Below are 18054 nucleotides of genomic sequence, written 5' to 3' on the forward strand. Positions count from 1 at the left end.
AGTCAGGGCCTTTAACAGGTTTGGTGACCTCTGACTCACGAGGCTAAAGCCAGCAGGATATGCTCACCTCATTGGTCTGGACTCCACTGGTCACGACGTACATGATGCGGTAGCCTCTGACCAATCTGGAGGCGGATTCCCAAGTGAGACGGGCAGAGCTGTGGTCCACCTCTGAGAAACGCAGGTTTCTTGCCGGAATCAACGGTACTGAGAAAGCAAAAAGAAAGGCTACATTAAATATCCTGATCTTACAGCACGGTTATATATGTTTACTGTATGTAACTGTGTACTGAGTTATCAATATTTAAATCATGATATCAGCACTAGAAACGTGATCACAGAAACCCTGTTGAGCTCTAAAAGCTGAACCACAGCTGCTGGTATCAGAGCTCATGGTTTCACTCTCTCACACATAGTCACACTCATGGGGGTTTGAACAAGAGTTATTGAACTCAACCATTTTAATTATAAAGTGGACAGAACCTCATTACATCACTCACACTCCCTTAGGCTCTGGTTCAACTTCCTCTCTTGATTTAATTCTTTCTGGCCATCTCAGAGGTACTACAAAGGTCTGCAAAATCTCCTACCCTCACTATTTTGAAATTCAGTGAGGGAATCTGATTTACTCTTGTACTCAGAAACTTTTCTCCTTAAAATACCTTATCTGTTTTCATTACTTGAAAAAAAAAAAAAAAATCCTGATTGTACTCTCCTTCGCTTCACCTCAATTATACTGAGGGTCAGGGGAAAGACGAGGCTGCAGAAAGTAAAGACGGAGGCAGGGAACTGCTACTGTTTTTACTGTAAGCTGTTCCAGGATTAGCATGGGACAGGACAGGATATTTAAAAAGTTTAGGGATAGAAAAGCCTCCAAAGTTTTCAAAATGTGCCCTTGTAAAAGATACACTCTTTATTAAATTACCCAATTTATATGATGTTGCAGGGTTCTAGCGTGACATCCACATGTTTCCCAAAGAGATGTTTTTCTTTTTTGATAAAGCTTCTTATTATTCTTTCATAAATGCACAAATAAAAGCAGGGTTCCAGACCTCTGAATCATAGCACATGTCCTACTTTTTCAGTGATTTGAGTGTGGTTTTGTATTCATTCACATTGTATTCGTTCATTCTGATTCCTTTTGAAATCCCAGGAAATCAAAAATAAGTCTGTGTCCCGAGTTTGTCACGTCAGAGAAAAACATGTTATTAACCACTCAGCCGAACACGAATGATCTGAACAATCACTAAACGCAGAACATTTGGTTTTACAACCACATGAAAGTGAGCAGTGCTCTCTGCTGAAAAATGCTGGGGGGCATATCCGCCAAAGATTTTGGCCGACAGATTTCAGATCAACTCAAAATGAACCAAACTTATTTGGCAAACAGAATGAAGTTCCTTTAAACCAAAACAGAATTCAAGATGTTAAATCACAAATACATTCTGACCATGTTCCAACTGTGGACTACGTTATACGTTCCTGGCACTTTCTGCCAACGACTGAGCTGTTGGCAGTCAGCTCACTTGTGGGAGAGGGAGTTAGTAAATCTGGCTACTAAAAATGGTGGCAGCAATGCATTGGTTCATTCCAGTTGTCTCCAGTGAAAGTGAAACTCAAGTGAAACTACCAGCTGAGGAATAAGGAGGTTCCCAATTCCAGTGGCTTTACACAAAATGATTCCCTCAAGCATCCACTTACTGCGGCCCTCTAACCGCAGAGCAGTGGTGAGTTTTCACAAAATGAATCCAGTGGGTTTTCCTCCAGTAAGTACGAGCACATGCAGTCGGTAACAACTGCTGTATGAAATCATTCATTTGGCCCTTCAATCCATCAAGCATAAATCCAACTCTCTAAGCTGGCTGTTGCAACTCCAACATCGGAAGTGTCAAGTTTCAAATTCACAGTTTCACGAAATGAATCTACTACTTCATCGTCTCAATATTCATTGGCAAATTAGATAAGCCGTCCCAGTTCTGTATATGCTGGTATCCAGGGAAGATGTATTTCCGTGATGAAGGCAGACCAATTAGCCAACTCGTCAGATACAACGCCAATTCCAAATAAGTTAGGACGCTGAGTAAAATGTAAATAAAATCAGAATATGGGGCCATTATTTACCATTGTGTGGCGTCCACTTTTCATTTAACAACAAAATGTAAACATCTGGGAACTGAGAAGACCAGTTACTGGACTTTGGGAGAAGAATGTTGTCCCATTCTTGCCTTATACAGCTACTCGACAATCCTGGGTATCGACCCAATTCATTTGGAATTGGAACTGTATGAAATTACGGTGTGAGGGACAGAGACGGTTTGCTTGTTTTCCAAATGCAGTCCTCTTAATATGTTGCATTGGACAAAAGTTTCAACATCATCTCCTTGTCCAATGCAGATTGATGACTAATCACTGAATATCAATTTCATCCAATCATCCACAGTTTATGACTGCTTCTCCTGACTGCTTTAGCCCACTTCAACTGTAAGACATCAACATGCAAAGAACCATACATCTCCCATATTCATCACAATCAATATGAGGTCTAATTTTGGTAAAAGCACCCCTGCTTTTATCTCCATCATGCTTCCTTTTTTCATTTTTCAAAGGCCATTTGCAGTTGGATCTTTTCACTTCATTAAAGTGCAGTCAATCCTAACAATGGAAGAAATAACAGTGAAATGACTTGATGAAATGAGGGAAGAGAAGCTTATGAGATCAGAAAGATGGGATCTGAATGAAAAAGAAGCAGGAGTGAAAGTCACAATAAATCCTACAATGTCCAGATTCATCATGTGACAAAGCAGCTGACGAGAGACCTGGTTTTTGATAATTCTCAACGTATTTCCCCTGCACATATTCACTGCATGAGACTAATCAACATGAAAAAAACAATTTCATTTAGTTATCTATTTTTTCCATTGTTTGACGGAGTTCAAATAGATGTTAATGATAATGTTCTTTCAGTTAATCCATGACAGATATTAGAAGAAATCACAAGATAAACTGAATGACAAATTGTGTATTTGTACAAGTAATGAATAAAATCAGGAAAGAAAGCATATCCTTGCCTGCATGAAGGGGAGAAATCTTACTTTGAAAAGTAATTTAAGAGGAACCTCAATCCCTTGCCTCCCAAAAATTAACACCGTCTCCTTCCAACATTAAGTAGTGTCCTTATCCGACCTACATTCAAAGCCTTACACACATCATAAAGACATAAACATGTCCTGAACTAAAGCCACAGGCCTCAATCCTTAAAGAAGACTTCATAAAACGTTAATTAGTGAGCACGGTGGGGATTTAGAGATGGCTGTGTGGGGATGTATTCTCATCAAGGTTTCAAAACTTGGCATGGACACCAGCTAGTTTTTTTTTGGGAGCAGAAAACGTGCCAAGACGTGACTTGAACATGCTGCAGCTGCCCTGGAAAAGCAATCTCACTACAATCAAACACTGCACAAATAAACAGCAAACAGAACTTCAGCAGCTGATTCTACTGATTAGACAAATTTCAAGCAGAGAGTAAAAGCTAATCAGGGAAATTAGATGCTGTAGTGTTTGGGTTAAAAAAAACTGGTTCCTCTTTCCTGAGTCCTGCACTTAAGCTATGTACAAACAGTTTAAACCTAACTGGAAGATTTCTAAAAGTAAATGTTCTCCATACAAACCTCTCCCTAACTGTATTTAGGGAGAGGTTTGGTTTCCTTCCAACTGAGCAGCAGGCATCTGCAAGTCAGTCTAAATGTCTTGGGAAAAGTGAATGAGTTTAGAAATAAGAATGGCACGTGTTAAGTTCAGAGGGTTATAAAATCTGTGAGAGACTTCATGAAACTAAATTTCAGCAACAATTTGTAAAGCTTATGATTGAGGGTATCATATTTTTGTCTTTAACTTAATTTATTTTTATTCCTGGCAGTGTAAATCTCATTGTACCTGCTAGAAACTTATTTTCAAATAAAAAGAAGATCGAGTTTAGAATGTTGAAGATAACATCTACAAGTGAGATAGCTGTGTTTTAAAACTATATTAGAACTCATCACTAAAGTGGTGAATGGAACCATAGCTCACAGTTTTCTAGGTGTTTTTTTTTTTTTTTTTTTGCACAGTATTATGTGTACCTGTACCTGAAATCAACCCAACTTGGCATCTGACCTAAGATGGTCACCAACAAGACAAGGAAAATTAAATTGACGGCTAATATACAAAAACACACATCTATTACCATGGTGTTAGTAACTCTTAGTAATGGGGGGTTGGAGTTAGCAGGTTGAGGGCCTCCACTATGGGAAAGTCCCTTGAGGGTTGAAGTGCTGTGCATCATTAAGACTCACATGTGGTCTGCTGGCTGGTCATGGGGTCACTGGCCTCTTCTCCATACATGGCGTAAACTGTTACTGTGTACTCGGTAGCTGGAGTCAATCCCTCGAGCTCCACCTCATTCACAGAGGCGGCCACCTTCACCTGTACACACACACACACACACACACACAAACCATGAAGGTATGTGCCTTTGGCAGAAAAGAATGCCAGGTTTCAAACCTCTTTTAATCTCTTGAGACCATCTTATCTTGTCATTTTTATCCGTCTTCTATCACATCTATGCCTCTAAACCCACATTTGTGTCCAGACAAGCTGATATTCAAGTTCTGATTTCATAAGATCATTTCTGAATGGAGCTATGAATTATTTTAGTTTTTTTTTACTTTCAGCAGGTGAACTCAATCAATCTACTGTTATAGATGCACTTCATGTCCTAAGCTGTGACATAAGCGAAGTCAGAACAGGTGGCAGAAATGATTAAACTCCAGGGTAATTGGAAAGACTCAATCATCTGTTTCGGAATTGTGCAATTTCCATCACAGTTAACCACTTTGTTATGTATGACATAGACCTCACTGTTTCTTCAGAGGCTGCTTACACTCTGTGGCCACAAACCCTGTGCACATGACAAATGTTTGTCCATCTGCTCTTCTCGTTCTCTCATCTCATAAATTTATTGCCTTCATTTTGGAGCAAAAGAGAGTTGTTACTGCCAAAACACCCAAACAAACTTAGACAGAGGTCACAACTAATTCAAGAGCTAGTCATCTATTTATTCTACTCTTTTTGTGAAAAATCCTAAATCAAAGGCATAAGAATAGTTCGTATTATTTTTGGGATCATTTAGAAAACAAGGTATTTAAAAACTAAAAGGCCACTACTGTCAAGACCAAAGCAATCCAGATGAGCATGAACACTTAATGGGTTCTTCCAACGGCTTTTAAACACACGGCCCTGGATAGGTTTCCAATAATTGGCTAAAAAGATAATGAAGCTGTGTTTTGAAAAACTGCTGCACAGGAAACATTTCCATTGACTGGTCTGAAGCAAATAGACTAGGGTGAAATACACTAAACTAAACTTTTCTTTATCAGTTTATCAGTTATTGGGTTCTGTGAGTAGAAACAGAACTTTGGAGTACAGCTACAATACTTTCTTTGAAATAGAAGCAATACTATACTTTCAGAGCTTAAGACTATTGGGTTACTCTATGGAAGACTAAGATACCCTACTTTATTGGGGTGAGGCATCTCCTGTTTGACAAGTCAAGACAAGTCATTCTTTAAAACACATCAATTAAATGCAATGTTTCTTTTTTTTTTTTTTTTAAATCACATGAAATTAGTCAATTGAGTGGTATTTCAAGGCTATTCTTGTCTTACATAAAAGCTTCCTCTTTCTATGCTCCTTTTTCCTCTTATTTGGGTTCAGTCTGTACTGAAGCCTTTTGCACTGAATGGATAAAAGCATTTTCTAAGTCAAACTGGACAGGATCAAACTCCCAACTCCCCAAATGGCTTAAAAGTGAAAACCACATGAGCTGAAGCCAGCAAAGCTCAGGTTATAGCAGAAGAGCCTCGGAGCCAGGCTTATCTTGGCTACTGGATTAGATCCATTCTGATTTTGAAGTTCTTAGAACATGAAGGCAGGCATAATGAGGTCTAATGGGAAAGGACGTGAACTGCTGGCTGTGCCTTTTTACACATTTCCTCCACTACCTTGTATGTTTCATCCTCCACGATTTGTAGGGATCTGTCTGCAATTTGGTTTGGATATTGACCTGCTACTTCTTGTCTCAGTGGGTGATTGTGTACAAATTGCATATTTTTTCCAAAATGAATATTCAATTTACTGTCAAGCAAGGTCTTTCTGACATTTTTTTATTTTGCACTGTAATTGGTCACACTTTTTTAAACAAAAGCATTCTCAATGTGAGGGTATCGGGATGTGTCCCGGCAGTTTTTCACTGCCTTTAAAAGCATTTATCATCCAACTTATTTAAGGTGTAGTTTAAAAAAACTGGTCAAGCACATGATAATTTGTCTTCCAAACTATCTATGATCACTAGATACCTAACCTATATTATCATTTCCATTTCAACCTATATCCTCATCTCTGTTTTACCTCCCTTACTGGGGGTAAAAAAAAAGCATTATGTGTTCAAATCACAACATAAAAAAGAAGGCTTGTGGATTCCAATTATGAAGGGTTTACACACCAAAACCAATTAGTTATATGTGCTACCATGTTTTTGCTTTTCAACAAAAACTACATAAAGAATTATGTCGTTACATCATGTTATGTGACTCTTTGTTGTGAGACCATGATGACATCAAGGACATATCAATTATATCATGCTGATTTATCTTTAACTATTAATGTTGTTGTCAATATATTACATTATTTCATAGTGTGAGGTAGGATTTTCTTAACTTGAAACAATCATAAAGCTTGAAAGGGGCCTCTTTAGAACAGGATCTCAGAATATTTATCTTCCTCTGCAGGTTTTTATTTTTACAGGTAAAAAATGTCATGGTGTGTATATGTAATTTGGACAGAATCATTCTATGTGCACATTAAAAAGAGGAGGCTCAGCATAAAGCATCCCTGCCCACCTGCCAGGATATTTCCTTTGCTTTGCTTGCCTCATGCACTGCTTTACACACACTGTGCAAAAAACACACACACACAAACACTTCACCTCCTTCTCGTCTGCAAGGTCTTCCTCAGTCAGCGGGGCATACAGGATCATATACCCTGAAGCGCCAACGGCAGTCTTCCAGCGAACCCTCATGGTACTATGAGTGATATCAAACAACTCCAGGTCGTTGACTGTGGGCAGAGCCACTACAAGACACATACAAAGATTTTCAGTTTCAGTGAATCCCTATTATATCTCAAAGTATCGTTTTATTAAAATTAAATTTCATTGTATTTAACATATTTAAACCAGTCACCAATGCAAGCCAACTTTTTTTTATCTCCTGGCATCTGCAGGACACACAGCCAAAAATCAATCAGTATTTAACATCACATTTTATTTGCTGCCAGCCGGAGCAGCAGTGGCAGCTTATACGGAGCAGCAGCCAAACCCCATTAACTTTGCAACAAGGTCGACTTGTGACTTAATGTTCATCCTCGACCAGTGGGGAGGAATTCCCCATCACTCCACAGTGAGCTGCAAACTGAAAAAGGGCAGAAAATCCTGCCAGACTATGGCTTAGTGAACGAACATCAGAAAGGGCCTTAAGCAACACATCCAGAATTAGAGCCAAACACGGGATAAGTGTCAGCAGTGTAGGATCGGGCCTTAAATACACAATGGAGCACCTGTGTAGTTTTTAAAGCCCAAACTTAGTGTCTTCTATTGTAGTAACAGATGTCAACTGGTCGACCATTGTTTCTATTACATATACTGTAGTTCTGCTGTAATGAAATAACCATGGATGTCTTTTCTTGAACTCATCGTCCAGACTAAATGTGTTGTGGATTTTATTTCCTCTTACTTCCTTTAGAGCTAAGCCAGGTTGAATAAAAAATGTTTGAAAGACCAGCTGGGGGTAAAACTAAATGCCTACATTAATTATTTTAGATGTTTTTTTCTTATCTTTCATCCCTAAAATGACAACAATGGGATGTCATGTTCATATATTTGCAGCTGTCCCTATGAAGCCTGACAGCAAAAGAAGTGATACAGTGCACAGTGAAAATGAGTACACCCCTGTTGAAAAGTAACATTTTGAACAATATTTTAATACACACACAAGTTATTCCCAAAACGTGCATAGAGTAAGTTTAATACAACATCTGTTCAGCTTACAACAGAAAAGAAAGGTCAATAATATAACTTAAATGACATATTTGTCCATTTTTGTGAAATTATGCTGGTGCAAAAGTGAGTACACCCCTATGTTAAACTCCCTGAGAATGGGCCGTGTTGGCCCGAAATGTCATGAAATGAAAAGGCATTAAAAGGGAGGTCATCGTTGTGCGTTTCATCCTTGCCTTACATTGAAATTTTACATTTTGAGTCTGCACCAGGCTAAAAGAGACGTGTGTGAGATTTGACTGAAATCCTATGGAGAGTATCATGATCTGCTTCAGTAGTCACAGTACATGTTGACAAGCATGTTTCTTTTGGTGAAATTCAGCTTCCTACTGTTGATGGCATCCATACAGCCCCAAACCATGTCACTCCCACTACTATGCTTGACTTTAAGCATGGGGCACTTTTCTTTGTACAAATCACTTTTTACCACCACACAGGCTTGACACCATCTAAAGCAAATTTGTTCATCTTGGTGTCATCAGATCACAGGACATGGTTCCAGCAATCCACATCCTTAGTTTGTTTGTCTCTGATGATATTTCACTTGGGTTGACATGAGTCTGCACTTTTAATTCACATATTAATAGTCCATTCATCCATTTGACTTAAGCTTCTATGTTCTCTCTAATTGAGCTGCTCTGCTCAAGGGCTAACGTGAAGCGATTGCTATGATATTATGTTATTACCTGTTATTACTTGCTATTTTTTCATTGAACTCTTTCTAAAAGCCTTTTAATAGCTAATTTCATGTTCTTTACTTGAATAAATGAATCGCCAAGACAAAGATCCCTGAAAAGCACACTGTCTCGAATGTCCAGAACATGAAGAAATTCCCAGACCATTTTTTTGGCAAATGCACCTATGAGTGACAGAAAGTAAAATAGTCGAAGCTGATGGTTCTCAACCAGCCAAAGCTGTCAGAGTAAAATATTATGGAGGGACTATGTTTTCTATTTCCCAGCTTAGGATGGGTGAAAAGTAAATTTCACTTTTTAAATTGCAATTTTCGAGACCAAACTTAGACCTCACTCTTTTTTTCAAATACCACTCACCTCTCCTTGTGACACTATCATTACAGAAACTTACATGTGGTGGCACTTCCTCTCAGGGCCTCGCTGGCAGAGCTGCGGTAGACGGCGAAAACAGCCACCTGGTATTCCGTCAGAGAGTTTAGGTAGTTAAGCTCCACGCTGTTTTCCGTCCCCTGAACCATCTGAGAGACAGATCCCACTGGGTGTTAGTTTCGGTGTTACAGCGCTATCTTACACTCACAAACTAAACAATGCTGGAATAACAATCAGGCCATGTTTCAGCACACCCATCAAAAACATCATTTTGCCACATTCAATGCTAATTTCAGCTGTGTGCTTTCATAACCAAACAGGACACATAAATTGTTACAGGTGTGTAAATACAAAGTCTGGGCCCAGAGAACAGAATCCACGGTTACCCTTTTGAAGAGGGTACATTAACTTGGTGACCAACTATCAAATTGTGAGACTAACTGAGTTTCAATATATTATGAATTAGCTCTGATTTAATGCTATTTTGTGCTTTGTATGTCAACAAACATTTAAATTTCTAAGAAGCCTGTGTTTTGTTAAGTCCTTGGGCAGGTGTAGCTTCGGAGGTAAAGTGGTTGTCCTTCAACCAGAAGGTTGCTGTCTGATCCCCGAGTCCCCCAATCTACCACACTTATGAGGTAACTGTGCGTCACAAGACTGAAAATGCACCACATGTTGCTGAAGGCATTAATCTAAACTGAGGATAACTATATATCAGATGTGCTAAGATGAAAACTAATATTTATTAGCAAAAAAACCACCTTTCACCACCACCGTACACTTTATCACAATGCAAATCATGTACCCATGAATCCTCATGTATAAGACAAATAGTTAGCAATAGTTCTCTGAACTTTCTGATGGTCTTTCAAAGGTTTTCTTTGGAAATTGGCTGCTTTCACTCATTTTCATTTCAATGAATCATTCAAGCATAGTATCCATGGAAGGGTGGCTGCAAGAATCCATTTTTGCAGAAGGGAAGCAGGGACCTCAACATTATTGAAGCAGCGTGTGATCATATTGAAAGAGATTGGTGGGAAAAAAGGCAGCCAATATCCAAAAAGTAGCTTTGGGAGTGTCTTTAAAGGAGCTATTCCTGAAGGCTATATTGAAGAATAAAGGTGGACAAACCAAATACAGACTCTCAAGTTATTTATAATTGTACAAACTCTTTTTTGTTTTGTTTGCACGTTTCGATATATCCTGGCACCTATTTCCTGTTCACTCTGCAATATATAAATAAATGAGGGGTGGCCTAAGACATTTGTACAGTAAGTTTACAGCCTATTTTATTTTTGTGTGGCAACATTTTAAATGTTCCCACTATTTTATATCTTGTTCTCCTACCATAAGCAATCGCAGTAAAATTAAATTAGAAGAATATATTTTACCACAGTATGATTATGATTCCCAAAAGGCAAATTCAACACAACGGTTTCCATTAATCATGCAGATCACTTTGAGAAATGAACTTGTGGAGGTGACTCTAAAAGGATTAGCTAAGCAGCCTTAATTAAAATGCAGCATCTATTTCAGTACCTCAGCATTTTGTTTGGCCTGTGCAGGGAAATCAGCAGCAAACTTTCACCAATTAAGGTAACAAAACGAAACACCCATTGGTCATTGATAGGAAGCCAGAGACACAGATGGGCCTCTTAATAATAATTCAGCTGGATTCATTTACATCTCATTAGAAATCTACTAAAAAAGCTTGGATATTGGCTGAACTAGAGGCCCAAAATAGAAGCAATATTGCTCATTGTGGCAGAATAATTAGGAAGAAGAGTCAAAACTGCTGTTAACAAGCAATGGGATGAAGCATGAGGATCAAGGCGGTCAGTGCAAGAATATATGAGGAAATATGCATTTAGAATTCTACTATTCAAAATAAAAAGTACTTTTTCTTCTGGTTGTCCTCCGCTGGCGGGGTAATAAACCACACGGTATTTCTCCACCTGGCCCGGCGCGTGGGTCCATGTCACTCGGAAACTGCGAGCCGTAATCTCAGATGTCACAAGATCACGAGGTGGAGCCACGGAGGTGGGTGGAGGGGCGGGTTTTCCTTCACCTGTGGATGATAAAGGAGACTTGGCACTATTCCAAGCTGAATTCAGAATTTGCATAATTTCTATGAAAACAAATGACAGAGAAAACTAGACTTTAGAGAAAACTAAAGTCTTTACCTGCCACCTTGAGTGACATTTGTCTCTATATTTGTCAGAAGGTTGAGGACATGACATTACATCAAATGGAATTCGGTTGCTGCATTACATCACATGGGCACAGCGTTTTTTTAATTGCTTCCAGATCTAAGTTCAGACCTTTGATCTGTTTGTCGAGCTGATCCACGCGGTCACAGACGGTCTTGGTGAGACCTTCAACAATGTCGCTCATCACACTGAAGTCTGCCACATTGTAGACGTGAGTTTCCTCGGGGGGAGAGGCGATGGCCTTCAGCTCATTCTCATCAGCGTTTTTCACACCTGAAGAGAGGAGAGTCAGACACGAAGGGAAGAAAACTCAGTGATCAAACTGTCAGTGAGAGAGTAAATGAAAAATGTCTGTGACAGGACTCTGATGATGCAACAAGCAGACAAATATAGGCAGTATTTCATTTACCTACAAGGCAAAAATATTCGGCAAACTCTAAAGTGTGCTACTTCAGAGAATTTATTATTGAAAAACTCAATTTTGCTTAATATAAATCTTTGCCTCTCTTATTTCCTTCTCCGGGAAGTTTGAGCTGCTGGAAAACAAAGCTGAAATAACAATTCATAATCTAGTATCTCAGTTAAAAAACGACTATCTTCTACAATGTTATTAATTAAGCTACTATTTAAATAACTGATTAAGTTTTCATGAAGGAAAATGCATCAAGAAATCTCTCCAGGTTCCAGGCTGTCAACTTGTAAATAATATGACAAAGACAACAGATGAGAGACTGCTTCCCTTAGTGTTTCTGTCTGCAATGACTTGAATAGTAATCTACATATATTTAATACAGACTGTTTTAGCTTAATAGATTTGTTTCTGAAACATTTTGCACTAACTTTTGGAGAGACTTTCTATTCAATGATTACTGTTAGCAGTGGCGATTCATACCGATGGCAAACAGTTCTATCCCAGCATCCTTCAGGCTCTGCGCAGGGGGAATCACATCATCCTGAGACTTCCCATCGGTGATCAGGATTCCAATCTTTGGAACACCAGGCCTGGACCCAGACTCTACTTTGAAACTGTTCTCCAGGATGAAGGTCAGAGCCAGACCTGGAAAAATAGGATACAGTGATACATGATCAATATTAATGATTCAACTACAACACAGTTAAAACCATATGTTGGAATGAAGTTAATGGGACTTCAAAAGTGTGTCTTTATATCGAGCCGTAGGGGTTGTTAAGACTTGGTGTCTTGGGGGTGCAGCATCAAACTTTTAAATATTGCTGCCCCACATCTAAAGAGGAAACAGCATTAGGAAAAAAAAAAAAAAAAACAACTGTTCACATCTAGTGCCAGCTGGGAAGTGAAAATAATCAGCTTTTTTTAAAAAGGAGGAAAAAAGAGGGGAAAAAAAGAAGAAGAAGGAGGAGGATAGAAGGAGCAGGTCAGGTTTAAGGAGGACACATATGTCACAAAAGCAGCAGGGCTCCCTGCTACAATACTATTTGTAGGCTGGGTGTGATAAATATATAGTTTTCGTCACAATTTTGTACAACTGTTTTCAATTCTTGTGTCAGCTGATGAGTGGAAAAGTAAACAAATCACAAACAAAGTGAAAAAAGGTCAATAAATAATGATTCAAAATTAATTTTAACAGACTTATTCAGAGGTGAACCTGTGACATGCTTAAATACTCAGTTAGGTTTAAGTAAACTTTTATGATCCAGCCACCATAAAAGAAAATAGAGATTTATTAATTTGGTTGAATGACTGCGGTGAAGAAAGGAGAAGCTAACATAAGGGTAGAGCAACAAAAAAAAGGAATGTGATATACAGGGGGAAGAGAAAAATGTATTAGATGGTTAATATTCAGAGTATACTCAGTCTGACACATTCCAAAAATGTCTTGGTTAAAAAGCAGCCCTTGTAATAGAAAAGAAGCAAAAACCTGAGGGCTGGTTTAAAAAATGTGTTAGCAGCAATCACTCAAGCCTTTGACTTCTTTATCAATGCCAAAACTCTTCTTTAGTGTCAAGGTTTTACTTGTGATGCAATTATTCTTAAAGTTTTTTGAGCTGGACAAAGACATCAGTTTGGAGCTTGGGAGCTTGGGAGCTTTAAAGCAGAATGCAATCAATCTCATCTAAAACACACTAACTTTCAAATCCTGCATCAATGAAGTGGCCATAAAAAAAAAGCACAGTTTCTTTCTTTTTCACATTTTGACATACAATATTCATCAGTTGTTCGATAAAGGGACATTTAGTGCTAAAATGACAGGAATTTACAGCTACTTAGTAATTTCTCAAGAATTTTTGTAAAGGCAAATTAAGTCCTGGCTGACACTTTGATTGGACACACAGTTTCCTTCTGAGGTGCAGTAAGAACAGAATAAAATACATCAGAGCAAAGACAGCTCCTCAACCATCACAGTCAGAGACATGAAAATAATGAATATGAGGCATCATTATTAGTTCGACAAGGTTTTTGTCTCAACATAACATAATGAGCAGCTGACTTAAGTTGTACCTAATATTGACATCAGAGATTTTTTTTTCTAAAGCTGGCTGTGTGTAGTACTTAGAAAGTATTCAGTGGTAGAAAGTAGTCAGAGCACTCTCAGTCTGATGGGGGATGTAAAGCTGAAAGCTACTCAGAAGAGATCCGTGAGGGAAGCAAGTGTTTTATTCTATAATAATGAAACCTCTTAAATGTCATAGTGGTTCTACTATAATGCTAATTTCAGCTGTGTGCTCAGTGTCTATAGTTAGATTTTCATCACCACACAGGATACATAAATTGTTACAGGTGTGTAAATACGAAGTCTGGGCTTTCCTTAAGATTTGTTTTAATCTTAAAGAAAAAGGTTCTGACTGGGCAACATAGTCTCACTACGGAATATGTAGCAGCTACGCTAGTTCACAGCATAAATGTAGCATCGCGATAGTTCTGGCAGACCACGTAGTCAACGCGCCCTTTGGCTATTGGCTGACGCTGACCCAACCCTTATGGCTGTCCACAAACCAACTGTGCTTATGGGTAATCAGCTGCTGCTCGCAATTGGATGCTGGCATTTGGGGCGCTTCATTTAAACTGGTTTGTTGTCACTGTTCTTTTTGCTTCCTGCTTGCACCCACCACCTCCCCTGCTCCACCGACTTCTCATTGCCAAACAATGTCATACTGTTGTTCATTGTTGCTTGCTCTGTTCTAGGGGGTTTGTTGCCTTTACAGCAAATGGAAGGCACTCCACCTGAGGATGCTGCTGTTCCCTGTCTTGGCTTCCATGGAGCTCTTGGAAAAGTCGGGAACTTCCTCCGAACAGAGCCATTCCGCCAAACACAAATTGTATGCATTCAGATTAAGCTTCTGAAATTTATCTCTGTTTCTCGTCTCATTTTGACGAGAGTGGTTCTGACAGAAATCCTTTTATTCCCAGGATAAAGGTTAAAAAATAAAAAAAGGAAAATTGTCTTTATGGGCCAAACTATTCTGATATGCCAAGTAACTTTTAAAATCTTAACATGCCTACATGTTCCATTATGTGAAAATACCACAAAGGCCCCAAATTGTGATTACTAGTTTCAAAGTGCTTCACTTCTGCATTCAGTGAAACTTTGACAATGGTGACGGGAGCCAGTAAAAACTAGAAAAGTAGCATGACTAATGGAAAGCTGATGTTTGCATGCCATGAAAACTGAAATAAAAGCAACACTCCTTCTTTAAAACTAATTTACTCCACAGTTTTAATGAGGATTGTGGCTTTTTTTTTCTGTAGCAAGTTAAAACTAATATCAATAAACCTTTATTGTGTTATGCTGACCTTCAGACTGAAAATTAGGCACTCAACTGATGAATTGTCAGTTCTCAAAAATGGAAAACTATATTAACGAAAGGGAGGCTCACCTGTCAGTGTGTTTCCTCCTTTGTATGGCAGATTCTTTACAGCATCTATCACAGCCTCTTTGCTGGAGTGAGCATTTAGATGCCATTCAATCCTGGGGTCTCCACTGTACTGGGCCAGGCCTGCATGTAAACCGGACAGTGTGATCTTAGTAAATTTTCAACAAATTTGAGTCTAAAAACATTGTGTAAATGGCATTTGGAGTAAGAAAAGACTCGAAAAGGTCCTCACCAATCCTCGTCTTGTCAAACTCCACAGAGAAGGCCCTGACCAGGTTTTCCAGGAAGGTCCGAACCAGCCTGAAGTTGATGCGGCCAATACTCCATGAGCCGTCCACCAGAATCACGATGTCAGCTACAGCTGGAGTCTTGCACAGAAATCCCTCTTCGGCTATTAATGTAGAGAAACAACCAAAGACAATGAAAGCACATTTTTGACAGAGAAAACATTCTAAGAAACATAGGTCAATATTCTAAAAAATTCTAAAACCAAACCAAAAAAAAATATTGTGTTCCCTGCCCAGGTAGTTGTGCCATAGCTTTGATGTCCAAGAAGATAAAAATTTTGTCATGAATATTCAAAAAGGCCATGAATCAAGACTGAAAAGGAAATAAAACTTGCATAAAGCAGCCTACAGCACACACAGGATAAATCTGCAGAGGTAAAAGCAGGACAATCGGATGTTCAGCTTTTGTCTCAAAGTATTACAAAGTGTTTCATTAATTCTAATGCAGTTCAGCGCAGTATAATTAAACCCTCAAGGAGCGAAACCCTGCGTTTTAGCAGATGAAACATAACGGCTCACTCTGTTGTTTGTCTCAACAGTTTACTGGGTGATAAAAACGACCAGACTCTAATGAGGCAACAGCAGTTCATTTCGAAAAGTAGTCCAACGCACACAGTCAGCCAAGGGCTAACCATGTTAGGAGCCATATTTCCACCAGCCAATTATCTTTCATACACGGCATAGGAAACCTCTGAGAGTTTGGGTCATTGTGGAAAACACTACAGTCTTTCGGGGTGCTGGTTTTTAACAGTGCCACAAATACAAACAGTAAATACTACGAGAATGCACTTGAACGAGGCCCCGCGAGTACAAGTAGCTTCAGTGAAAAAGCGCTGTACTGGAGAGTATCCCATTCAGAAACATCTGCAACATTACAATGTTCAGATAAAGCAGTGTCCGTCAGCATTACAATGCTTTGTGTAATTTCAACTTTCTGTTACATCATGTGTTCTTTTCTGTTTGGCCACCAGAACTCCTATTTTTAACTCTAAATGTTCAGTTAAAACTTTAGCCTTTACACACCTTTATTTCCCACTGTGTCATGTGACAACAGCAACCCAGTGTGACATAAGATGACCTCATTCTTTTAAGTTCAGTGTTTAAATGTGGACTCTCACTTTCTTTAGACTTAGTTTTGTCTAATTGTTTCACTTGGCCTTATTTGCATGTTTAAATAACCACAGTAAAACTAAGTTGCGGGGGCTTAGGGCTGATCAATTCATAGATAACATCGACTTATCAAATTTGTTATTTAAAATTGATTTGATTTTTAACTTCCATTATCTGTATACAAGCTACTGTTTATCTCATGAAATGTAAAGTTTGATCATAGTTTTGTTTACCAATGTGTTAGGTTTAACCAGGGGATGAAACCATAGGGAATGCAGAATGGCGGCAACCACTGAGGTGTACAACCCAAAGAAACAAAATCCAGGACTCCAATATTGGCAGCGCTCTAATTTTTTTTTTTTATTCACTTCTTTTTCAATAGTTTATGACATCCATAGATCCATAGATCCATAGATCCCTCATTCCCTCATTCCCTCATTCCCTCATTCCCTCATTCCCTCATTACTCTTTCTCAAATCCACATTCCTCCCCAAGTATATAAAACTATGGCCACAACCATTCAGTGTCAACCCGAGGATTGCATCTACAAATGTGACCCTTAAAAACATTTAATATACTAGCGGTAAACACTTTCCCAACATATACTCACTTACTTCGCACCTAGCCCCCTTTACCTAACCAAAATAAGCAACACTAATGAAGGAAAAAAAAACTAACTTAAACTTCTTTCCTCAATCCCCCCCTCTCCTCAGGCCACTTGGTTAGTGCCAGTCAACTAATTAAGCACACCAGGCCCTTATCAGCCACACTCATGGGCACGCCTCCACAACTATGCTGATCTACCAATCACCTCAGAGAGAGATAGAGAGAGAGATTAGAAGCAAAGCAAAACATCCATCCATTTTCTATACCGCTGAATCCGTCGGTCGGGTCGCAGGGGGACTGGAACCTATCCCAACGGTCAATGGGCGAGAGGCAGGGTACACCCTGGACAGGCCGCCAGTGCAAACTAAAACATATACTTAAAATTAACTTAATGGATTAACCAACTAAATAGGATCCATCTTCAGTGGATCAACACATAGACCAAGAACCCCCCAAAACAAATAAATGGCAACAGGGTGTAAATATAACTTGAGGCTAACCTGCTTAGTGAGGAGGGGGTATCTACATCTCCCTCACACGATGAAAGGATTATCTGTTTGTGTTATAGCATCAATCAGACACGTTAAATCACTGTTCTCAAAGTGAGACACTTTGATTTCTATTTTGAAGTGGGATGAAAGTTGAACCATCACAGGGATTTGTGCATTCACAAATTCAAAAATTGGGAAAAGACTATGTCCCAGTACTTTTAGACACTTTACAGTTTGATAATAGTTTTGTGTTGATGTTCGAGCACGAACATGTTCCCTAAGCTT

At 39.0% G+C, this 18054-nt stretch overlaps 1 protein-coding gene across 4 annotated transcripts in view; it reads right to left on the bottom strand.

The window, feature by feature from the left end:
• col14a1b (collagen, type XIV, alpha 1b) overlaps positions 1-18054 on the bottom strand; it is a 138511-nt gene that overhangs the window by 72983 nt on the left and 47474 nt on the right. For all 4 annotated transcript variants that reach the window (XM_075449034.1, XM_075449033.1, XM_075449035.1 and 1 more), the window contains exons 6-14: positions 15508-15666; positions 15279-15398; positions 12316-12480; positions 11535-11696; positions 11112-11281; positions 9236-9362; positions 7022-7167; positions 4332-4461; positions 68-207 (exon numbers count right to left, since the gene is read on the bottom strand). In XM_075449034.1, coding sequence (XP_075305149.1) covers positions 68-207; positions 4332-4461; positions 7022-7167; positions 9236-9362; positions 11112-11281; positions 11535-11696; positions 12316-12480; positions 15279-15398; positions 15508-15666 — 1319 coding nt within the window. The remainder of the gene's footprint in view (positions 1-67; positions 208-4331; positions 4462-7021; positions 7168-9235; positions 9363-11111; positions 11282-11534; positions 11697-12315; positions 12481-15278; positions 15399-15507; positions 15667-18054) is intronic.

Source organism: Odontesthes bonariensis, chromosome 18, assembly GCF_027942865.1.
Source record: "Odontesthes bonariensis isolate fOdoBon6 chromosome 18, fOdoBon6.hap1, whole genome shotgun sequence".
NCBI lineage: Eukaryota > Metazoa > Chordata > Actinopteri > Atheriniformes > Atherinopsidae > Odontesthes > Odontesthes bonariensis.